General features: G+C 37.6%; 1 protein-coding gene and 1 pseudogene across 8 annotated transcripts in view; both read left to right on the top strand.

The window, feature by feature from the left end:
• CFAP43 (cilia and flagella associated protein 43) overlaps positions 1-21971 on the top strand; it is a 129330-nt gene that overhangs the window by 36500 nt on the left and 70859 nt on the right. For 7 of the 8 annotated variants that reach the window (XM_045040642.1, XM_023240891.2, XM_023240893.2 and 4 more), the window contains 6 exons: positions 4058-4125; positions 6089-6220; positions 11170-11286; positions 14455-14535; positions 17944-18092; positions 20613-20716. In XM_045040642.1, the coding sequence (XP_044896577.1) occupies positions 4058-4125; positions 6089-6220; positions 11170-11286; positions 14455-14535; positions 17944-18092; positions 20613-20716 (651 nt within the window). The remainder of the gene's footprint in view (positions 1-4057; positions 4126-6088; positions 6221-11169; positions 11287-14454; positions 14536-17943; positions 18093-20612; positions 20717-21971) is intronic. The other variant, XM_023240892.2, reaches the window with a different exon arrangement.
• LOC123381048 lies at positions 18686-18795 on the top strand (annotated as a pseudogene).

Genomic DNA, 21971 nt, shown 5'->3' with positions numbered 1-21971 from the left:
TCATTTTATTTATTTGGGTCCTTTTTCTTTTTGATCAAACTGACTAGTGGTTTATCAATTTTGTTAATTCTTTCAAAGAACCAGCTTCTGGTTTCATTGATCTGTTCTACTATTTTTTTGGTTTCGATAGCATCAATTTCTGCTCTAATCTTTATTATTTCCTGACTTCTGCTGGCTTTGGGTTTTATTTGCTGTTCTTTTTCCAGCTTCTTAAGGTATAAGATTAGGTTGTGTATCTGAGATATTTCTTCCTTCTTTAGGAAGGCCTGGATTGCTATATACTTTCCTCTTATGACCGCCTTTGCTGCATCCTGGAGGTTTTGGGTTGTGATGTTATCATTTTAATTGGCTTCCATATACTTTTTAATTTCCTCTTTAACTTCTTGGTTAGCCCGTTCATTCTTTTGTACAATGTTCTTCAGTCTCCAAGTATGTGTTACCTTTCCAATTTTTTCTTGTGGTTGATTTTGAATTTCATAGCATTGTGGTCTGAAAATACGCACAGTATGATCTTGATCTTTTTGTACTTGCTTAGGGCTGATTTGTGTCCCAGTATATGGTCTATTCTGGAGAACGTTCCATGTGCACTGGAGAAGAATGCGTATTCTGCTGTTTTAGGATGAAATGTTCTGAATATATCTGTTAAATCCATCTGGTCCAGTGTGTCCTTCAAAGCCATTGTTTCCTTGTTGATTTTTTGATTAGACGATCTGTCCATTGCTGTGAGTGGGTGTTGAAGTCTCCTACTCTTTTTTTTTTTTTAATTTTTTTTTAACGTTTATTTATTTTTGAGACAGAGAGAATCAGAGCATGAACGGGGGAGGGTCAGAGAGAGGGAGACACAGAATCTGAAACAGGCTCCAGGCTCTGAGCTGTCAGCACAGAGCCTGACATGGGGCTCGAACTCACAGACCACGAGATCATGACCTGAGCTGAAGTCGGCCGCTTAACCGACTGAGCCACCCAGGCGCCCTGAAGTCTCCTACTCTTATGGTATTACTATCGATGAGTTTCTTTGTGATTAATTGACTTATATATTTGGGGGCTGCTACATTTGGCACATAAATGTTTACAAGTGTTATGTCTTCTTGGTGGATAGCCCCCTTGATTATGATATAATGCCCTTCTGCATCTCTTGATACAGTCTTTATTTTGAAGTCTAGATTGTCTGATATAAGTATGGCTACTCTGGCTTTCTTTTGGTGACCATTAGCATGATAGATGGTTTCTCCATCCCCTTATTTTCAATCTGAAGGTGTCTTTAGGTCTAAAGTGGGTCTCTTGTAAACAGCATGTAGATGGATCTTGTTTTCTTATCCATTCTATTACCCTGTGTCTTTTGATTGGAGTGTTTGGCCATTGACATTTAGAGTGAGTACTGAAAGACATGAATTTATTGCTATTATGATGCTTGTAGAGTTGGAGTTTCTGGTGGTGTACTCTGGTCCTTTCTAATCTTTGTTGCTTATGGTATGTATGTATGTATGTATGTATGTGTATATGTATTTATATTTTCATCTTTTCTCCCCTCAGAGAGTCTCCCTTAAAATTTCTTGCAGGGTTGGTTTGGTGGTCACAAACTCCTTTAATTTTTGTTTGTCTGGGAAACTTCTTATCTCTCCTTCTATTTTGAATGACAGCCTTGCTGGATAAAGAATTCTTGGTTGCATATTTTTCTGTTAAGCAAAATGAATATATCCTGCCACTCCTTTCTGGCTTGCCAAGTTTCTGTGGATAAGTCTACTGCAAACCTGCTCTGTCTTCCCTTGTATGTTAGGGACTTTTTTCCCTTGCTGCTTTCATGATTCTCTCCTTGCCTGAGTATTTTGTGAATTTGACTATGATATGCCTTATTGATGGTCGGTTTTTATTGAATCTAATGGGGGTCCTCTGTGCTTCCTGGATTTTGATGTCTCTGTCTTTCCCTAGGTTAGGAAAATTTTCTGCTATGATTTGCTCACATAACCCTTCTACCCCTATTTCTCTCTCTTCCTCTTCTGGGACTCCTATGATTCTGATGTTGTTCCTTTTTAATGAGTCACTGATTTCTCTAATTCTTAAATCATGATCTTTTGCTTTAATGTCCCTTTTTTTTTCTGCTTCATTATTCTCCATAAGTTTGTCCTCTGTATCGCTGATTCTCTGTTCTGCCTCATCCATCCTTCCTTCCATGGCATCCATCTGTGATTGCAGCTCAGTTATAGCATTTTTTATTTCATCCTGACTACTTTTTACTTCTTTTATCTCCTCAGAAAAGGATTCTCATCTACTTTCGACTCCAACTAGTATTCTTATTATCATGATTCTAAATTCTGGTTTAGACATCTTGCTTGTATCTGTGTTGGTTAAATCCCTGGCTGTCATTTCTTTGTGCTTTTTCTTTTGGGGTGAATTCCTACTGAATTGTGTGGTTCAGGCTGTGCAGATTGTTGTGTTAATCCTCAAATCAGTTTTCTAGGTGTGCAGGATGGCTTAGTGTCGGTCTGGCTGTATTTCATGGATGCAAGACACACAAAAAACTTCCATGCTGTTCCACAGTCTTGGCTCCTCCCTTTTAAAATGAATTCTAAAGCAATGTTCTTCATTTCCAAACTGTTGTCACATTTGTAATATGTTATACAAAATTTAGGACTTAATCATGCGTAGTCTTGTATTGCTCACTATTTCCTTCTTGCATACTATTCCTAATAATTTTCATGGTATATTATAAATGCTTTCATGTAAATATTTGCCTAGCCTCTACAATGTGTAAGATACCACACAAAGTGCCTCAGAGGTGACATAAGTGGCAAATATATGATTTTATAATATCTACCCTTAAGAGATTTCTATTTTATTGAAGAGAATTAAACAAGTAGACAATTACATCCAGGTAGACTAAGATAATTTCATTAAAGAGAAATTTCACCAATTGCTATGTGAATTCAAATGAGAGAAACAGGCCATGTTAAGTCATTTTGAAGGTGACATTTGAAATGGCCCTTGAAGTTTGGGTTGTCACAAGCAGAGATGAGGGTAGGTGGAGTTTCTGGCAATGGTATCTGCATAGACAAGGAAAACTGGGGAAGGTTGTGATACAAGAGGTGGTCCAGTTTGTCTGAAAGCATTGAGTGTTACACAGGGCTAGTGGGGAACAAACGGACATGTATACCATGTCTGACCTTGAATGTCCAGCTAAGGTGTTTCTACTTAATTGAGCTGACAGTGGGCAGACATCAAAAACTCCTGACTGGGGATGTACCCTAACTGGAATTGTGCATGGGAAGATTAGTTTAGCCATAATTCAGAAAAGGATAATCCTAGAAGGTGGCTCTAAGCATCAGGTACCTAGGCCAGGCCAGGAGTCATAAGAACCTTGGATCCAGGGGCACCTGGATTGGAAAAGAAGGAACTGTGGGGAGGTGAATAGTCTTTGAAGGAAAGGACAGTATGCTTCTTAGCATCTGGCAAAATGCCAAGCATGTAACAGTAAAAAAGTAATTTGATGGATGCTGTATGAGCTTTTGATCTTATAGTTGTCATGGTTTATCTACATAAAAGGTAATACACTTTTGTTATTTTCCCCCCAAGGGCAATATGTTATTAATAACATTTGTTCCTATAGAACATTTTTCTTTTTACTTTCTTTTTATCCTTTTTTGTTTATTTACTGAGATATGAATTTACATACCATAAAATGTACAAACCTTAAGTATGCAGCTTGATAATAACTTAGGTTTCATTTTATTTGTTTTTTCCTGGCATCTTAAAATCTCTGACAATGCTTCCCTAAAATAAGAAAGTGCATATGCTATATAATTCTACAGTGTTAGTTACACAGACCTGATGATACAGAACTTTAAAAAAATTCCTGTGATTTACATTAGTAATCAATGCTGAGCATCTTTTATGATTCATTGCTTGGGAGGCATTATAGCACATATTCTGATAGAAAGCTGGCTTTTGGTAAGGATTACAAAGAAAGGACTAGTACTAGGAAAGAAAATGAAATTAATTGCTTTGTACTGCACTTTTAAATATGTGTCACCTGTTTTACTTTGTTTTTCTTTGCCAAAAGAGGGATGTCATCTGATTAATCCAGTCACCATGGCATATCAGAAGGGAGGCGTGCTGATTTCTGGAATTGTAATGTATTTTTTCTTCAAAATTAATTGCTTTCAAGAGTATATATAGCTTCCATTTGTTGCCATTTACTATTATGAGCCATAATTTGGGACAACAGGTTCTGTCTGATTATTAATTAAAATTATTCCCTTTTTGGATGCTTGCTATTATAAAACTTTTTATATGAAGAATGTTTTAAATATATATAAAAGTAGAACAGTATAATGAACTGCCATGTATCTAGACTATTGCAAATAATCAAAAATAGAGTTAAAAACTCCAAGTCCCCCAGAACACCTAATTAATATCTGTCACCCAACTTCATGCCTGTTTGTGCACTTAACATCTTAGGTTGTCAGATACACATGGAACCTTTTGTCTAAGCTTCAGCTTACCTTCTTGTGCATACCCAGTTAGCTTACATGTATCAGATTGTTATTGTTCATATTAGAGTTAGCATTAATGACCTACATTTACTTGGTGCTTATTTGGTGCCAGGCGTCATGCTAAGTGCTTTCCTTGTATTATCTTACTGGTTTTTGTAATGACCCTATCAAGTAGGAACTATTGACATCCTCCTTATACAGAGGAAGGAGCCAAGCCTTACAGAGTTCACCAGCCAGTAAATGTGGTAGTTGAGGCTTGAACCCAGGTGTGTCAAACTCCAGAGTTTTTGCTATCATTTATTAGAGCACACAGTCTCCGTTAAGTATGAAAAGGGCTCAGGCCACATTGCTTTTCTGTGGTATTGTAATTAGTGGTAAGGTTTGGAGCCAACCTACACTAAAGTCTCAGCTCTACTGGTTGATGTCCCAAGACCTCTGTTAGCTTTGTCTCTTCCATTGCCAGAGATCACATTTCCAGGACCCTGAGGGTAGTTAGGCAAGGATGTCAGGGTGAAAGATGTAGCTCCACCAATGGGAAGCAGTTTGGAGCTCATACACCTACACTCAGTTGATAATCACCCCACCAACCTTGCAACAGACTATTCCCACTCCCTCACCTCCTACATTTAGTCTGCATTTATAGCCTTTTCTGGCTCTGTCCTTCTCAAGCCCATCCTTGGCATTTTTAAAAACCTAGTTTAGGGGTACCTGGCTGGCTCAGTTAGTAGAGCCTGTGACTTTTGATGTCAGGGTTGTGAGTTCAAGCCCCACATTGGGTAGAGAGATTATTTTTAAAATAAAATTAAAAAAAAACCCCACTAGTTTAAAAGAGTGGTGGGAGCATCTGCTCCATGAATTATGGAAAATGGTGATGAGTTTGGAGAAAACACCTTGCGTGTTTTATCCCCCAGGTCTCAAGTATCTGAATCCAGCCATCTCACCAATCCATTTATTTTAGTTATAGTGGGATCTAATCTAGAAATGATGAATGAATTTGTCCAAAGCCTCTTCACGACTGTAAAAATAACTCAAATTCATCTTGAGGATAGTTAAATTAACCTAAGTCTGTTTACAACCAACCAACCCATTTTTACTGGGTACTAGCACTGTGAGAGGAACTCGAAAGGAGGATATAAAGGAAATAAACACCACATGCCCTACCTTTGAATCATTTAGGGAGAAAAGAAATACGCATAATAGTGATTAAATAATTACATTAAGGCTAGTGTTCCTTGAAGTAAGGAGACTGCTATACATAAGCCATACGATAAACTGCTTCGTTTGCCCCACCTCCTGTATAATGAAGAATTTGGTAAAAAAGATAGATGCTAGAGGAGTTCAAAGAAAGGGGAGATCAGTAAAATTTTAGGTCACAAAATTTTGTGTCACAAAAGAAATAAAATTGACACTAGGCCAGGAAAGATGGTTAAAAGTTGCCTAAATAAAGAGGGCATTCTAGATAATGTAAATGTTGATGATGATTCCAAAATAAACTGTGGATGGTAGCCAATATGTTTTAGCTCATTTGACATGAAAAGTATACATGCATTGACTGAGGCTGATTTTCTGTGTTTATCTCATTGTTTTTTGGTCTCTAGGATGGCTTTGTGTATTCTTTTATTATTAAAGATTTACATTACAAAATAGAGGATTTTCTTCAGGTTGAAGAGCCTGTGGAACATATGATGTTTTCTCCAAGTTACCAAATGTTGCTGATTCAAACAGAGAAGGTATGCTAGATGGCAGTTCTTGATGTATAATTTTCAAATATTGTTATTATTATTATCATTGCACTCCAAGAATGACAAGCATAGTGCTGCATAGTGATACTCTACTAGTCGTGACCCCTTAGGTTATAAATGAAAAAATACCCAACTTAAAAGACCTAAATACCAAAAGGTTTTTTTGTTGTTGTAGTTACTGTTCATTTGTTTGTATTTGTACATGTAACTAAAAGGGCAAGCCCCTGAATTCAGGGGCTCCCATGATGCTGCTGGCCTTGTTTTGTGGCCATATCTTGGCTCTGTTTCCTCTCTGCTGTCACCTTTTCCATGCAGACTCTTTCCTGAGATGTCAAGGGGGCCTACTGCAACTCCAGTTTATATTTCTACCTTCATGGTGACCCTAGTGGAAAGACATCAGCTGGGAAAAAATGTCCTGGAATTTAGACTCATTGTACTTACTTGGGTCACCTCTCTACCCCTGTGGCAATTACTATGTCCAGGAGAATTCTAATCTGTCATTGATCAGGCCTGTCACATGCCTACCCTTGAACCCTGGGTAGAGTCAACCCAACCAAACATGGATTGAGATTGGGGTCATGGATGGTTCTGTAAGAGAAGGAGAGAAGAGGAGTAAATGCAGGATAAAACCAAATGTCTACCTCAATTATACTGTTAGAACGGCTCCTAATTAGTGGAATGACCCTCAACAGTCAGGATTAGCAGCAGTTCATATTTTTAGGCAATGGCCTTAGATGGATTACAAAAAAAGATCAATGATTTTCTACCTAAAAGAAACTTAAATTTAAATATGGAAAGATTTCACTTTCTGGTAAATATCTGAAGTTAAAACAATTATGCTAACTATGTTTTCATAAATACAGTTTTAACAAATAAATGACAAACCTAAAATATCTATGGAGAACAGGAAACAATAAAAGACATAACATAACAGGGGCGCCTTGGTGGCTCAGTCAGTTAAGCGTCTGACTTCAGCTTAGGTCATGATCTCACGGTTTGTGAGTTCGAGCCCCACGTCGGGCTCTGTGCTGACAGCTCAGAGCCTGGAGCCTGCTTCGGATTCTGTGTCTCCCTCTCTCTCTGCCTCTCCCCCACTTGTGCTCTGTCTGTCTGTCTGTCTCTCTCTCTCAAAAATAAATAAAATGTAAAAAAAAAAATTAAAAAAAAGACATAACGTAACGGAAGAGCGAAAGACTGAAATAAAAATTCTAAAAGAGAAAAATACACTAACAAAGTAAAAATTAAATGGCTATGTCTGACAAAAGATTGGACATAGCCAAACAGAGAATTCATGAACTGGAAGACAGAGCAGAAATTATCCAGAAGATAGCTTAGAGATGCAAAAGGATAGGATATACAGAAGGGAGAGTAAGAGACATGAATGATACAGTGAAAAAAATCTAACATATGCTTAATTGGAATCCCAAAGAGGAAAGAGAGTGAGGCAGAGACAATATTTAAAGAGATATTTAAAAAAAAGAGATTTTCTAGACTGATTAAAGACATGAACTTACAGATTCAAGAGGACCAGTGAATCTCAAGCAGAATACATAAAAGATATCCACACTTAGACTTAACAAAGTGAAATTCATGAAAACCAAAGGCAGAGAAAATCTTAAAAGCAGTCAGAGAGAGAAACAGATTATTTCAAAGGAATTTCAATTAGACTAACAGCTGACTTCTCTGTGGCAATAAAGTAAGTAAGGAATAGTGAAATGCTATCTTCCATATATAGCAAGGGTCAGCAAACTATTGCCCTGTAAGCCCAAACCAGCCTGCTGCTTGTTTTTATAAATCAAGTTTTATTGGAACACAGTGACACCCATTCATTTATGTATTGTCTATGGCTGCTTTCACACTACAATGGTAGAATGAAGTCATTGTGAGAGATCACATGGCCTGCAAAGCCTAAGATATTTACTTTGTGTCCCTTTATAGAAAAAGTATGCTGACCCTGATGTAGTGAAATGAGGTAACTACTACCCGGAATTCTACACCCAGTGAAAGTACTTTTCAGTATAGGGTTGAAAAAAAGCATTTTTAGACACTCCAAAACTGACTGTAAGCAGCAGACCATCACTAGAGAAAATTCTAAAGAATGTACTTCAAGCGGGAGGAAAATGATCCCAGATGGAAGTATTGTGTTATAAGAATGAATAGCAGTAAATGTGTAGAGAAATGTAAATGAACACTGCCTAACAGCAAAAATAATGTGAAGTTAGGTTTAAAAATAACATTGAATTAAAATCCTAGACAACAATAATGTAAACTGGAGGGGAAGGAGTAAATGGAATAAAGTGTTTCAATTTCATTGTTTACTTTCCCAGGCAGAAAGTAAGGTTTTAAGTAACCTTGTGGTGTTTATAAACTAGGTTTACATGTTGTAACTTCTTTTTTTTTTTTTTTTTACATTTATTTATTTTTGATAGAAACAAAGCACAAGTCAGGGTGGGGGGAGACAGAGAGAGAAGGAGACACAGAATCTGAAGCAGGCTTCAGGCTGCGAGCTGTCAGCACAGAGCCTTGATGCGGGGCTCAAACTCACGAACCATGAGATCATGACCTGAGCCAAAGTCAGACGCTTAACCGACTGAGCCACCCAGGCGCCCATACGTGTTGTAGCTTCTAAGGTAACCACCAAAAGATCTGAAACAGTAGATGAAATTTCTACACTATAGATGGAGAAAGTGAAATACTTTTTTTAAAAGAGCAACCCAAAACAAGGTAAGAAAAGAGAAAAAGAATCAAGTAAGAAAGTAGAAAGCATAAATTAAAATGTAATATTTAAACTCATATATATTAGTAATTACAATAAAAGTAAAACAATAATTGATTTACTTAAAAGGCAAAGGTTACAATACCGAATTAAAAAAAAAATACAAAACCCAATTATGCACTGTTTACAAGTGACACAGCTAAAGCATAAGCATGCAGTGAGATTGAAAGTAAATAAAAGTTTTTTAGGGGCACCTGGGTGGCTCAGTCGGTTAAGCGTCTGACTTCAGGTCAGGTGGTGATCTCACAGTCTCTGAGTTCGAGCCCCACGTTGGGCTCTGTGCTAACAGCTCAGAGCCTGGAGCCTGCTTCAGATTCTGTATCTCCCTCTCTCTCTAACCCTCCCCTGCTCATGCTCTGTCTTTCTCTGTCTCAAAAATAAATAAAAACATTTAAAAAAATTTAGAAAGTAAATAAAAGTTTTTAAAAATACAGTAACATTGAAAGTAAATTTAAAAATTGAAAGTAAGTAAAATTAAGACAGAAAAAGATCTAACATGCAAACATTAACAACAACAAAAAAGCCAGTGGTGATATATTTATTAGGCAAAAATCATTACTGAAGACAAATGGACTTATTTCAAGAATAGTAAAAGGTTAAATTCACCAGGAATATATAAACATTAAAAAAACATATGTACTAAATAAAATAGTCCCAAAATATATAAAGCAAAATGTGGCAAAATGACAAGGAGAAGCAAAGTCATAATCTCAATGGGACACCTTAATACACTTTTCTCAGTACAGGATAGAGTAAACTGTATCCCCAACATAGCAGCCAAAGTGAGAACAACTGTTGTGTTTACTCTTCAGAACCCTCCAGTGATTTCCCATGTTCTTCTGACTAAGAGCCAAAATCCTCACTGTGCTTTACAAGGCTCTTCATGATATGGGTTCTGTTCTCACTGGACCTTGTCTCCCCCTGCTCTGCTTCTTGTTCATCCTGTTCCAGTCATGCTGGCAATCATGCTGTTTTCTTTAATTCACAAGGCATGTTCCTCCTTCACGGTCTTTGCACTGGCTATTCGCTCTGTTTGGAATGCTCTTCCCACAGAATGCACATGAATCCTTTTTTTCCTCATTTCCTTCAAGTCTTTTCTCTAAAGTTACCTCAGTAAAGCCTTCCTTGGCTACTTGGTTGAAAATCCCACTCTCTTATTTTATCATGTCTTACCTTCTTTCCCTGCTTTATATTTTTGAGTCTTACAAGTACTGCTGTTTAACTTACAATATATCCTATTTAGATACCTTGTCTATTGTCTGAATGCCCCAGCAGAATGTAAGCTCCATGAGGGCAGGGAATTTTTGCCTGTTTTGTCCTCTGCTATCGTCCCAGCATGCAGAGCCATGCCAGGCCAGTGTATCCATTCAATATTTGCTGAAGGAATGAATGAAAATTAAAATCAGTAAGTATCTATCAAATTTAGACTCTACAGAATTGTATTTTTTAGACCAACAAGAACAGGAGTATTCATGTTTAACTCAAGGAAATGTGAAGAACTCGTCTTCAGTTGAAAGCCGATTTCTTATTGCTAGTTAAGTGGCTCTACCATATTACAGTTACTTGGCAGAGAGTCATAACTTACAGGATAGATTTTTTTTGAGAGGTGAATTTGGCAGCTGAGAACGATAAATAAGTCATAAAATAACAGCTTCAGCCCCACCTCCACAATTTCCACAAAGGCTTATTTAAAAGTTTTTATCAGTGCCCACCACCGTCTAGTATGTGATTAAGACTTACTCGTTCACCATAACAATTTTTCTGGTTTTCCACATTTCACAAATTTTTTGTATAAATATTTTTGAAGTCAGGAAGAAGTGTTATGTTTTATACCTTAAAAAATGAATGCTTGGAATTGGAGAAAAGAAGAAAGTCCTATTTGTTGATTATTTTAAATGATGTGTGAGTGAATGAATCAATCAATAAACAAATTAAGCATCTAGATTTTAAGCTCTTCAAGGTCAAGGCCTTATTGGAGTTGATCTCTAATTTCCCTTCACCTATTCCCACACAGTGCCTTGCTCATAGTAGGCATTTAATAAATAGTTGCTGAACTGCACACACAACAATTACATCATATTTCTTTTTCTTTTCTTTCTTTCTTTCTTTCTTTCTTTCTTTCTTTCTTTCTTTCTTTCTTTCTTTTTTGTATATTTAACAGGGATCCATTTATATTTACACTTTTGGTGAGGAGCCAACCTTTAATAGAGTCCTAGAGGCTTGTGATGGGAAATTTCAGGCAATTGACTTTATCTCACCTGGAAATGAATACTGCATGGTAAGGGATATTTTAGCATTTCACGGTAGGATTTAAAGATAAGATTTTGGAAGTTTATGTGCAACCTTACACAAATAGGAGCCAGAGGGTATTAAGGATGTGGTAGAAATGCCAACGACTTCCATCACTGAATGTCCTCCCCAGTTAGAATGATATCATTATATTTTGACTTCATAACATTAAGTCTCTGAAAACATCCAGAGCAATTAAAATCTGAGGAGTCAGGGTGCCTGGGTGGCTCAGTCGGTTAAGCCTACGACTTTGGCCCCACTCATGCTCTATCTCTCTCTGTCTCTCAGAAATAAATAAATGTAAAATCTGAGGAGCCATCCTGTTTATATTCATCACCCAAGTTTTCCAAGCCAGAGCTTTAAACAGATTCATCGGTCATGAGTTATTAACACTCATTAAACTAGTAGTATTTACCCTTTGTCAGAGTAGTATAGACCCTCTGAGGATGGAAATGAAATACTTGCCATGCACAAAATATGAATTTGACCTACTTAGGAAAAAAAACCCAACTGCTACATTTTGGAAAGACACTGTTTTCTTCCTAGTGTTTAACTGTTTACTTTTTATTGATCTCAAGAAACATTTCATTTTTCATATGGTTTATCAATAAATCCATTAAAATTTTGGGAGTTCTAGCAAAAATATGTACAAGATCTATATGAGAAAGGTTAAAAAACTCCTTTGAATGAAATAAAACAAGATCTAAATAAATGGACAAATATTCCATGCACATGGATAAGAAGACTCAAAATCGTTAAGGTATCAGTTCTTTCCAAACTTTCCAAACTTAACTTATCAGCGCCCACCACAGTCTAGTATGTGGTAAGATTCAATGCAATCCCAATCAAAATCCCAGCAAGTTATTTTGTGGATATCAATAAACTGATTCTGAAGTTTATATGGAGAAGCAAAGATTCAGAATTGCAAATACAATATTGAAGAAAAAAATGTATGACCAACACCACCCAATTTTCAAGATTTATTTTAAAGCTACAGTAATCAAGACAGTATGGTATTGGTGAACAACTGGACAAATAGATGAATGGAACAGAAGAGAGGACCTAGAAATGGATCCATACAAATATAGTTGACTGACCTTTGACAAAGGAGCAAAAACAATTCAGTTGAGAAGGGACAGTCTTTTACCAAATGGTGCAGGAACAACTGGACATCCACATGCAAAATCATCATCATTGTCATCATCATTATTATCATCACCATTGAGTCACAGACTTTACACCTTCCAAAAAAATTAACTCACACTGGACCTAAATGTAAAATAAAAAACTATAAATTCCCATAAAATAGCATAGGAGTTTGGCAATGACTTTTTCAACACAATACGAAACGTAATCCATGAAAGGAAAAACTGATACATTGGACTTCATTAAAGTCAAAGGCTGATATACTAGGAAAGACAATATTAAAGAAAGTAAAGACAAGCCACAGACAGGGAGAAAAATCTTTGTAAAACATGTATCTGATAATGGACTGGTTTCCAAAATGTGCAAAGCATTCTTATAGCTCAACACTAAGAAAATAATCAACTCCAGTAAAAAAAATGAGCAACACATTGGAATACTTTACCACAGAAAATATACAGATAGCAAATAAGTATATGAAAAGATGTTCAACATTATTCATCATTTAGAGAATTGCAAATTAAAGCAATGAGATGACACCACACACCTATTAGAATGTCTAAAATCTAAAACGTGGACAATACCAAGTGCTAGCGAGGATATTGCAGCAACAGAAGCAATTACTCATTGCCTATAGGAATCAAAATGGTATAGCAACTTTGCAAGTTTGGCCCTTTCTTTCTTTTTTTTTTTTTTATTTATTTTAAATGTTTATCTTTATTTTTGAGACAGAGAAAGACAGAGCATAAGCAGGGGAAGGGCAGAGAGAGAGGGAGACACAGAATCAGAAGCAGGCTCCAGGCTCTGAGCCATCAGCCCAGAGCCCGACGCGGGGCTCGAACTCACGGACCGCGAGATCGTGACCTGGCTGAAGTCGGACGCTTAACCGACTGCGCCACCCAGGCGCCCCTAGTTTGGCCCTTTCTCACAAAGCTAAACACTCTTTTACCTTATGATTCAGCAATTGGGCCTCTTGGTATTTGAAAACCAATTTGAAAACTGGGCCTCTTGGTAGTTGAAAACGTGTGCCCACACAAAAACCTATACATGAATGTTTATAGCAAGTTTATTCATAATTGCCAAAACGTGGAAGTAACCAAGATATCCCCCGGTAGGTGAATGAATAAACAAACTGTGATATATCCATACAATGGAATATTATCCAGCACTAAGAATAAATGAGCTATTAAATTGTGAAAGGATATAGAAGAGCCTTAAATGCATAATGTTAAGTGAAAGAAGCCAATTTGGGAAAAAGCTATATGATTCATTCTATGTGATGTTCGGGAAAAAGAAAAACTATGGAGACAGTAAAAAGATCAGGGGCTGCCAGGGACTCAGTGGGAAGGAGGGAGGGAAAGATGGAGGTGGAACACAGCGAATTTTTAGGGCAGTAAAACTATTCTGTATGACACTGTGATGGCGGATACATATTATACATTTGTTAAAGCCTGTAGGATGTATGACACAGAGAGAACCCTAATACGGACTATGGGCTTTAATCAATAATAATGTATCAATGTTGGCTCCTCAATTGTAGCAAATGTACTACACTGAAGGCAAGATAATAATAGAGGAAATTTTATGTATCTGGTGGGGGGAGGGTAAGGGCAACTTTGTACTTTCTGCTCAAAATTTCTATAGTACTGAAACTGGTCTTAAAAGCAAAATCTATTAGTTTAAAAAATGTATAATTTCTTGTTTCTAGCTTTACCCATTAAGCGATAATCCTGTTGAATTTCTAAGTGATTATGTTACATGGAAAAAAATTTTTGATTTCACTTTTCTGATCCTAAATAGTTATTATGTGTTACTTAAATTGTATTAAAGATAATTTAATTTTTGCTTAAATCAGAAGTACTGGTGTTGTGATTGTCATCATAATCCATACAAGTAAAATGAAGTATTATAGTAAGTCATCCAAGTTATTGACCTACTAAAAAGGGATTTAGAATATGATTCTATAACAGAGTCTTATTTTCTGTTTAGGGTTTTATTTTTCTTTCTTTTACAGACACTCACACATTCAGGGGAAGTTTGTGTTTGGTGTTTAGAAGATGGTACTTGTGCCAGCAGGATTTGTCTGAATACCCCAGTAAGTGTGCCTCAGAAATGGATTAAAATATTGAATTCTAATCTAATCTATGTTTTCATATTTACATGTCAGTAGTCTATGGAAATACTTGTTACACATGCCAGTAGGGCATTTTTACCCTCTGTATGTAGAGTAATTCCTGTGTATAAAGTATATTCTGCAGCCCGGAAGGTAGAATATAAGGTACGGTATTGGTGTATACCAACATTGTCTGTGGTGGCAATTGTTTCTGAGGTCCTAGTGGTTTATATCTCACTCACGCTGTAAGTTCCCTGTGGTTTGGCAGGGTCTCTGCTCCACACAGTCTCTCTCTCAGGGAGCCAGGCTGAGGGAGGCTGACTCATATCTCCTCAATGCCATGGGTATGGGAAGGGAGTGTTTGAGGGTCTTGAAGTAGCACTTAGGTGTTTTTACTCAGAAATGAATCACCCCCCTCGGCCATAACTAGTTAAATCGCCCCATCTAACCTCAAGGAGGTCAGTTAGAAATGAAAGAAAATTGCTACTCTAACCAGCTTGAGCCAAAATTAAGGAAGTGGGAGGTGTTGGCTTAATTGACTATAAAGTATAGAACTTGTCCGGCCTCAGATGTGGTTCCATCCAGCAACTCAAATGATATTATCAAGGATCTTGGTTTTTTCTCTATATCTTTAGTTTCACCCTAGGCGTCTTTTAGTGGTACCCAAATGCCACAGGTGTCAGCCTCATGGGTGTCAGACCATCAAGGAAGAAAGCCTCCTCCAGTGGGAGGAGGAAGAGAAAAGAAGCTTCTCCTTTCCCCAAGGCTAAATGTCTTCTAATGTCTTTTTTTAAAATTTATTTATTTATTGTGTTATAGAAAGAAAGTAAGAGGAGAGGGCCAAAGAGAGAGGGAGAGAGAATCCCAAGCAGTCTCCACACTGTCAGCAAAGAGCCTGGCGCAAGGCTTGATCTCATGAACTGCGAGATCATGACTTGAGCTGAAATCAAGAGTCAGCTGCTCAACTCACTGAGGCACTCACGCACCCCATTTTCTTTTTTTTTTTTTTTAATTTGTTTTTTCAACGTTTATTTATTTTTGGGGCAGAGAGAGACAGAGCATGAACGGGGGAGGGGCAGAGAGAGAGGGAGTCACAGAATCGGAAACAGGCTCCAGGCTCTGAGCCATCAGCCCAGAGCCTGACGCGGGGCTCGAACTCACGGACCGCGAGATCGTGACCTGGCTGAAGTCGGACGCTTAACCGACTGTGACACCCAGGCGCCCCAATTTTCTAATGTCTTAATAACATCCCTGAACTGGTCACTGTGGACAGAGGAATGAGAAATGCTAATTGACTTAAGCTTCGCCTTGAAAATGGGAGTCAGATCTGTTTCACTGAACCTCCAAAATAGGAGAGATGGTTTCTCAATAGATATTCCAGAAATTTTCCAGAAGGAAGGTGTATGGATGCTGAGTGGCAAACCACAATTGCTCACAACACTCACCACAAGGTGATCCCAGTATTTCTGCTATGTTCATAGTACATTTTACATAAAATAACATTTCTAAAACATAAAAGGACCAAGAAACAATGGCAATGCTATTTCTCCCTGAAATCATCATTTGATGTATTCTACAGTTCTAGATAAGATATGGATCTTGGTAGTAGGTAGGGAGGTTACAGTCCTTCCCCTTTATAAAATTAAAATCTCAATTATAAGACAAGAGGAAGCACCACACCTCACTTAAGAGGGATTATAAGATGCAAAGACACGTAATTCAATGGGATATATAAAACTCACCCCAACAAATAAACCTAAAAATTCTTACCTAAAAGACTGAAATGTGAGTAGACTGCATGTTCTAGTGACAAGAGCTCATATGTATTCATTTCTGTTAGAATTACTAGAGCTTGAAGAGATCTTCAAGTTCATCACATCTCCTTTTACAAATGAGAGACATACAAATGGTTAACAACCTACCTGAGAGTCTCTCTAATCAGGACTTACCTTGTTCTTCTTGGCTAAAGAGAGATAGAGGCACCGTGAGAAGGCTCGCTTTCTGTACCAGATCTCTCCTTCGCCCAACCAGAGGGGAGACATTCAAACAGCTTTCACAGTTAATTTGACAAATGTTCACTGAACTCCAAACCAGGCATGGCACACTCATATGGTTCAGCCTGCACTGGGGACAACTGGTGGTTGCCCCTTCCTGAGCAATACTGCTGCCTTGTGGGGAATTGGTAAGTGCACTGACCCAGCAATACTGAAGCCAGGTCTCCTGCCTGTGCCCGGGACTGTGTTCCCCATGAACATTTTAGGCAGAGACCCCGGCCCAGCACCGGGATGGGAGGATGTCTGGACACTAGCAGCTTCCCTTGATGGCACTTGCTAAGGAACAGAAGACCCCTCCAGATATTGCTGTATATTTTTAACCCGGCCGACTATTGCCCGGGAATGGACGATAATTTCAACTGATTATTTTGAGAAGACACACACACACACACACACACACACACACACACACACAGATCCCATAAAGACCTTTAGTTGAAAAAGAGGAAAAAAGAAAAACCCTCACTATTTCGTTTCCAGTTTCACACTGAGATACCACTATAAAGACTCAACCTTGGAAAATTCACCTTTAAAAATAAAATAAAGACATGCTTGGTTGGACAACTGTACACTCTAATGAGTTTTCATCTTTGTCGCCAGCTATGGGATCCTGAAGCAAATTGCTACATTTTTCTTGGCCTCCATTTTCTGTTCCTCCAAATGATTATCTCTTAAAGTCTTTTCTATTTCTAACGTTCTATGATCGTATTCAAAACAGCCTACAAAGTATAATTATAGAGGAATGAATCTGATTGCTTCAGCGTCGTGAAAGCAGATTTACTCCCCTAGACCTCATATTCAGTAGATGACTGTGAGGTAAGCAGGAATCTGCGATGCATGTCTTTGGTTACTGAATGTATGGTGCAGTGATATGGTTATTTTCTTAAGTCTTCCTCCATCATACCAGCATCCCAGGATCTACCATCAGCCAACAGATGAATGCTGATTTAAAAAAAAAAAATCACTAACATTCCAGAAAGATGTCCAAAAGTGCTAGGAATGTATTTTAAATTTATTTTATTTTTTTATTATTATTGGTATAATCATTTCATAATCCTTTAGGGATATAAATGAAGCCGTGGTTTAAAGCTCAAGAAATCTCTTTATATTTTTGTGATGCTAACTTTAGGATTAAAGAATAAGACGTACAGATTCCTGTGACTTATGCTATCTGTTAGCTCAGGAATGCTGCATGTGTAATTTGTAATATCATACAACGCTTGCCAAGGTCCTCATTTTGAGGGCTTTTCAAATAAACTGTAGATTCTTAGGTGTAGTAGAGCAGGCTTTGTGTTCTGGCACAGGGAAGTTAAGCCTCTGGGGTTATTTTAAACAGGCGACGGTTCTGGCTTCCTCTCCCTCCTCCTTCTCTGCCGCTGTGGGCACCCAGGAGGGCTCCATCCATTTCCTGGATGTCAGAGATCCTGAGACCCCTCGGGCAGTTTACAAGGTCTTTCCCTCCGAATGGTCTGTGCAGCACCTCCTGTAAGTACTTCCTGCTTCTGGCAGCAGCATTGTTAGGACTGTCTGTCGAGAGTTACAGTGAAGCCATAATTTCTTTTAATTTTAAGTTTTACATGTTTTGTTTCAAAAATTAATACACTGACTCAGGTCACTATTCAAAAAGTACAGAGGGGTGCATCGTGAAAAGGCTCCCACTCTTGTTCCCAAACACTCAGTTGTCCTCCCTGGAGGCAGCCTGTTACCAGTTTCTCATGTCTTCTTTCCAGAGATATTCTATCCATAAATAAGCAAAACAAACAAACAAACAAAACAAAAAAAAACAAAAAAAAAAAACCCACAAGTAAGTTCTTCCTTTTAATTACACAAATAATTATCGAGCACTTAGAATGTGGTACGTGCTTTGTTGTATGAGATGGATACTCTTACTGTCTCCATTACCGGGGAGGAACATTAGGCACAATGTGTTAAATAATTTGCTTAATATTGCACAGGTAGTAAATAGCAAATGTCAGGATTTGAACCCAGGTAGTGGGGGTCCAGAGTCACTGCCTTCGTTTTTATTTCTTTTCAAGTTTTGATTTAAACGCCTTTGCTTTTAATGGGTAGCAAACTGAATCGCTTCTCGGCCTTTTGGCTAAGATCAAGTGTAGTATCTGTTCTTATCAGTTTAATGGGTAGCAAACTGTATACAATGTTCTATACCTCATTTTTTTCCCCACTTAATGGTATATTTTGGACAATGTTTTCTATCCACACATGAAGACCTTCCTTATTCTGTTTTATGGTACGTAGTATTCCATGATATAAATATACCATCATTTAAAACTTTTTAATTTTAATTCCAGTATTGTTAACATACAGTGTTAGATTCGTTTCAGTTGTGCAATATAGTGATTCAACAGTTCTACACATTACTCCGTGCTCATCATAAGTGTCCTCTTAATCCCCTTCACCTGTTTCACTGATTCCCCCCCCCCCACCTCCCCTCTGGTAACCATCAGTTCTGCATAGTTAAAGAGTCTATTTCTTGGTTTGTCTCTCTCTCTCTCTCTCTCTCTCTCTCGCTCTCTTTTTTCCTTTACTCATTTGTTTTGTTTCTTAAATTCCACATATAAGTGAAATCATTTGGTATTTGTCTCTGACTGACTTATTTCACTTAGCATTATACTCTCTAGCTCCATCCATGTCATTGCAAATGGCAAGATTTCATTCTTTTTTATGGCTGAGTAATATTCCATTATATATATATATACACACATACATACATACATACATACATACATACATACATACACACCACATCTTCTTTATCCATTCATCAGTTGATAGACACTTGGGTTGCTTCCATAATTTGGCTATTATAGATAATGCTGTAATAAATTTAGGGGTGCGTGTATCCCTTGGAATTAGTGTTTTTGTATTTTTTGGGTAAATGCCCAATATACTATCATTTTTAAAGACTGAGTTCTTTGGGGTTTTGTTTTGTTTTGAGAGAGAGAGAGAGAGAGAGCACGCAAGCAGGGGACGGGCAGAGAGAGAGGGAGAGAGAGAATCTTAAGCAGGTTCCATGCCCAGTGCAGAGCCTGATGTGGGGCTTGATCTTACAACAGTAACATCATGACCTGAGCCTAAATCAAGAGTCACTTAAACAAGGGAGCCACCCAGGTGCTCCAAAAGTGTATATTGATGGGCATTTAGATGATTTCAAATCTTTTGAAGTAATACTTTTTAGAAGACAGCATAGAGACATTGGATTTAGACTTGTATGTTATTGTTCTTTCTTTTGTTAATTTATCAGAATAGTAAGTATTAATAAGAAGTGACATTGGTGCCCTGCTTTACAGTTTGAGGCGCTGTCATACATTGTATGTGAATGTGAACCTCACTACAGCAGTCAGAAAGGTATTATGTTTGTTCCTGTTCCACAAATGAGAGGATTTAGGCTCAGAGAAGTTAAGAGAAGCTTTAAAGGATTGCCTAGCTAGTGCCTGGAGGAGGCAGGTTTCCACCTGCTGCGTTGTTGTGCTCACAGCTCCCTCCAGCTCAGGGGGAAAGGAGCTGTAACCTCACTCCATTTATACCTTTGCCGCCTCCTCTTTCTCAGATCCTTTTCTCTTATTATAATTTCTATTTTCCCATTTTTCTAATTTGAAGAAGTTACAGAAACATTTCACTACATTCTTCCTCCTCCTGCCAGGCACTAGATGTCACAGTGATCACTAGTTTGAGAATTGCTTATTTCCACTTGCAATACCAAGAAAGCTCTGGTGTCATATTTCACTTAACTTATGATGAAACACCACTGCATCTTCTCGACTGTGCGCTTTTAAGCTGCAGTTTGGAAATAACATTAACCTAGAATGTAATGATTGTATTTACCTGTAATCACTTGGCTTTTTACAAGACGGGATAATATTAAAAATCACAAACCATAAGAATGACTGGTTTTGAATGTATTTCCACACTGTCAGTCAATAAGTTTGTTTACCATCTTACTGGTGAAACAAGCAAAATCTGAGCCTCAGATTTCTTCTTTCCTAGTTATGACCAGCGAGGGATATATCTATTAGTTGGAACATCAGAAGGATGCATCTTTATCATCAATGCCAATCCATCAAGCTTGTTTCAGATCCTTGGATTCGTAGGTACAACATGGAATGTTAATTAATTGGCAATTAATTAATGAAAATACTGGTCACTTTATTCCAAAGAATTTAAGGTTGTGAAAATGGGGCTCTAGGGTATTTTCTATAAAGGAAACATTTAAATAACTGCTGTAAGTTATGTAAGAGAATCCCCACATCACGTTTAAAGGGTTTTTGGTACCTCTGCTTGGCACATAGTTGAGCTAAATAAACTTTCTTAACTAAATTAATGAATTAATTTAGATATTTCTCATGTTAGATATTATATATATTATACATATATTGTACACATATATAATATGTATGTATATTATATACATTATATATAATGCTAGATAATTCTAATGTTATCACAAAAAGTAGTTTCATTGGTTTATCCTTGAAATATATTTTAAAATACTTGATCTCTATTTAATAGAGATAGCTAAAGAAAGTTTTAGTACATGCATCTTTAATATTTCCTCTTTAAACAAAATGATATCTGGGTTTTTCAGTAATGTCATCCACATGCCCAGGTAAACCACAGACCTGGAAGGTGAGGTAGCAGTTATGTGATAAGTAGTAAGAACTAATACTTTCCTTTCTGGTATATTTTTACCCAAACACATTTTTAATTTATTCATTAACTTTTTAAGATTAGTGAGTGCCTACTAGGTCTAAAATGCTGAACCTAGGTCAGAGGGGGCATGAAAAGGCCAAGGAGACAATTTCGTGGTGGAGGAATAAGCAGAGTGCTGTGTAGTCTCAGAGGAAGAAGCAATTAACTCTGCCAAGTGTGAGGAAAGGAGTGGAGACCAGATAAGGAGGTGCAGAGGGTTGGGGGAGAGTTCTCTGAGGATTTAAGTAGTGGGGGATGGGGTATATTAGTATTCCAGCTCAGGAGAAAAGTCTGAGTAAAGGCACTTGGAATGGCCAGCAGTCTGGTATAATAGGTAAACAGAAGAGTTTACTCAATGATGATCATGGCAATGAAGTCCTGAAGAAGATGAGGGTCTTGAATATCATTGCAAGGAGTCTGGGACATCCTCTGAGGTTTTCAAGATGGGCCTGGTATGATTTGACTTTGGAGGATGACTCTGCCACAAGTGTGAAGGATGGAGCTGAAAGGCAAGAGAATGGAATAAAAAAGAGGAGTTAGGGAACAAGTCTAGTAGCCCAGGCAAGAGGTGACAGGAATCATAACAATAGCCGACATTTATCGAGGTATTCTTTGCCATATGATCGCGTTCTAAGAACTTGGCATGTGTTAATTCAT

The sequence above is a fragment of the Felis catus genome, chromosome D2, assembly GCF_018350175.1.
Source record: "Felis catus isolate Fca126 chromosome D2, F.catus_Fca126_mat1.0, whole genome shotgun sequence".
NCBI lineage: Eukaryota > Metazoa > Chordata > Mammalia > Carnivora > Felidae > Felis > Felis catus.
This window is presented reverse-complemented; position numbering and strand designations above follow the sequence as displayed.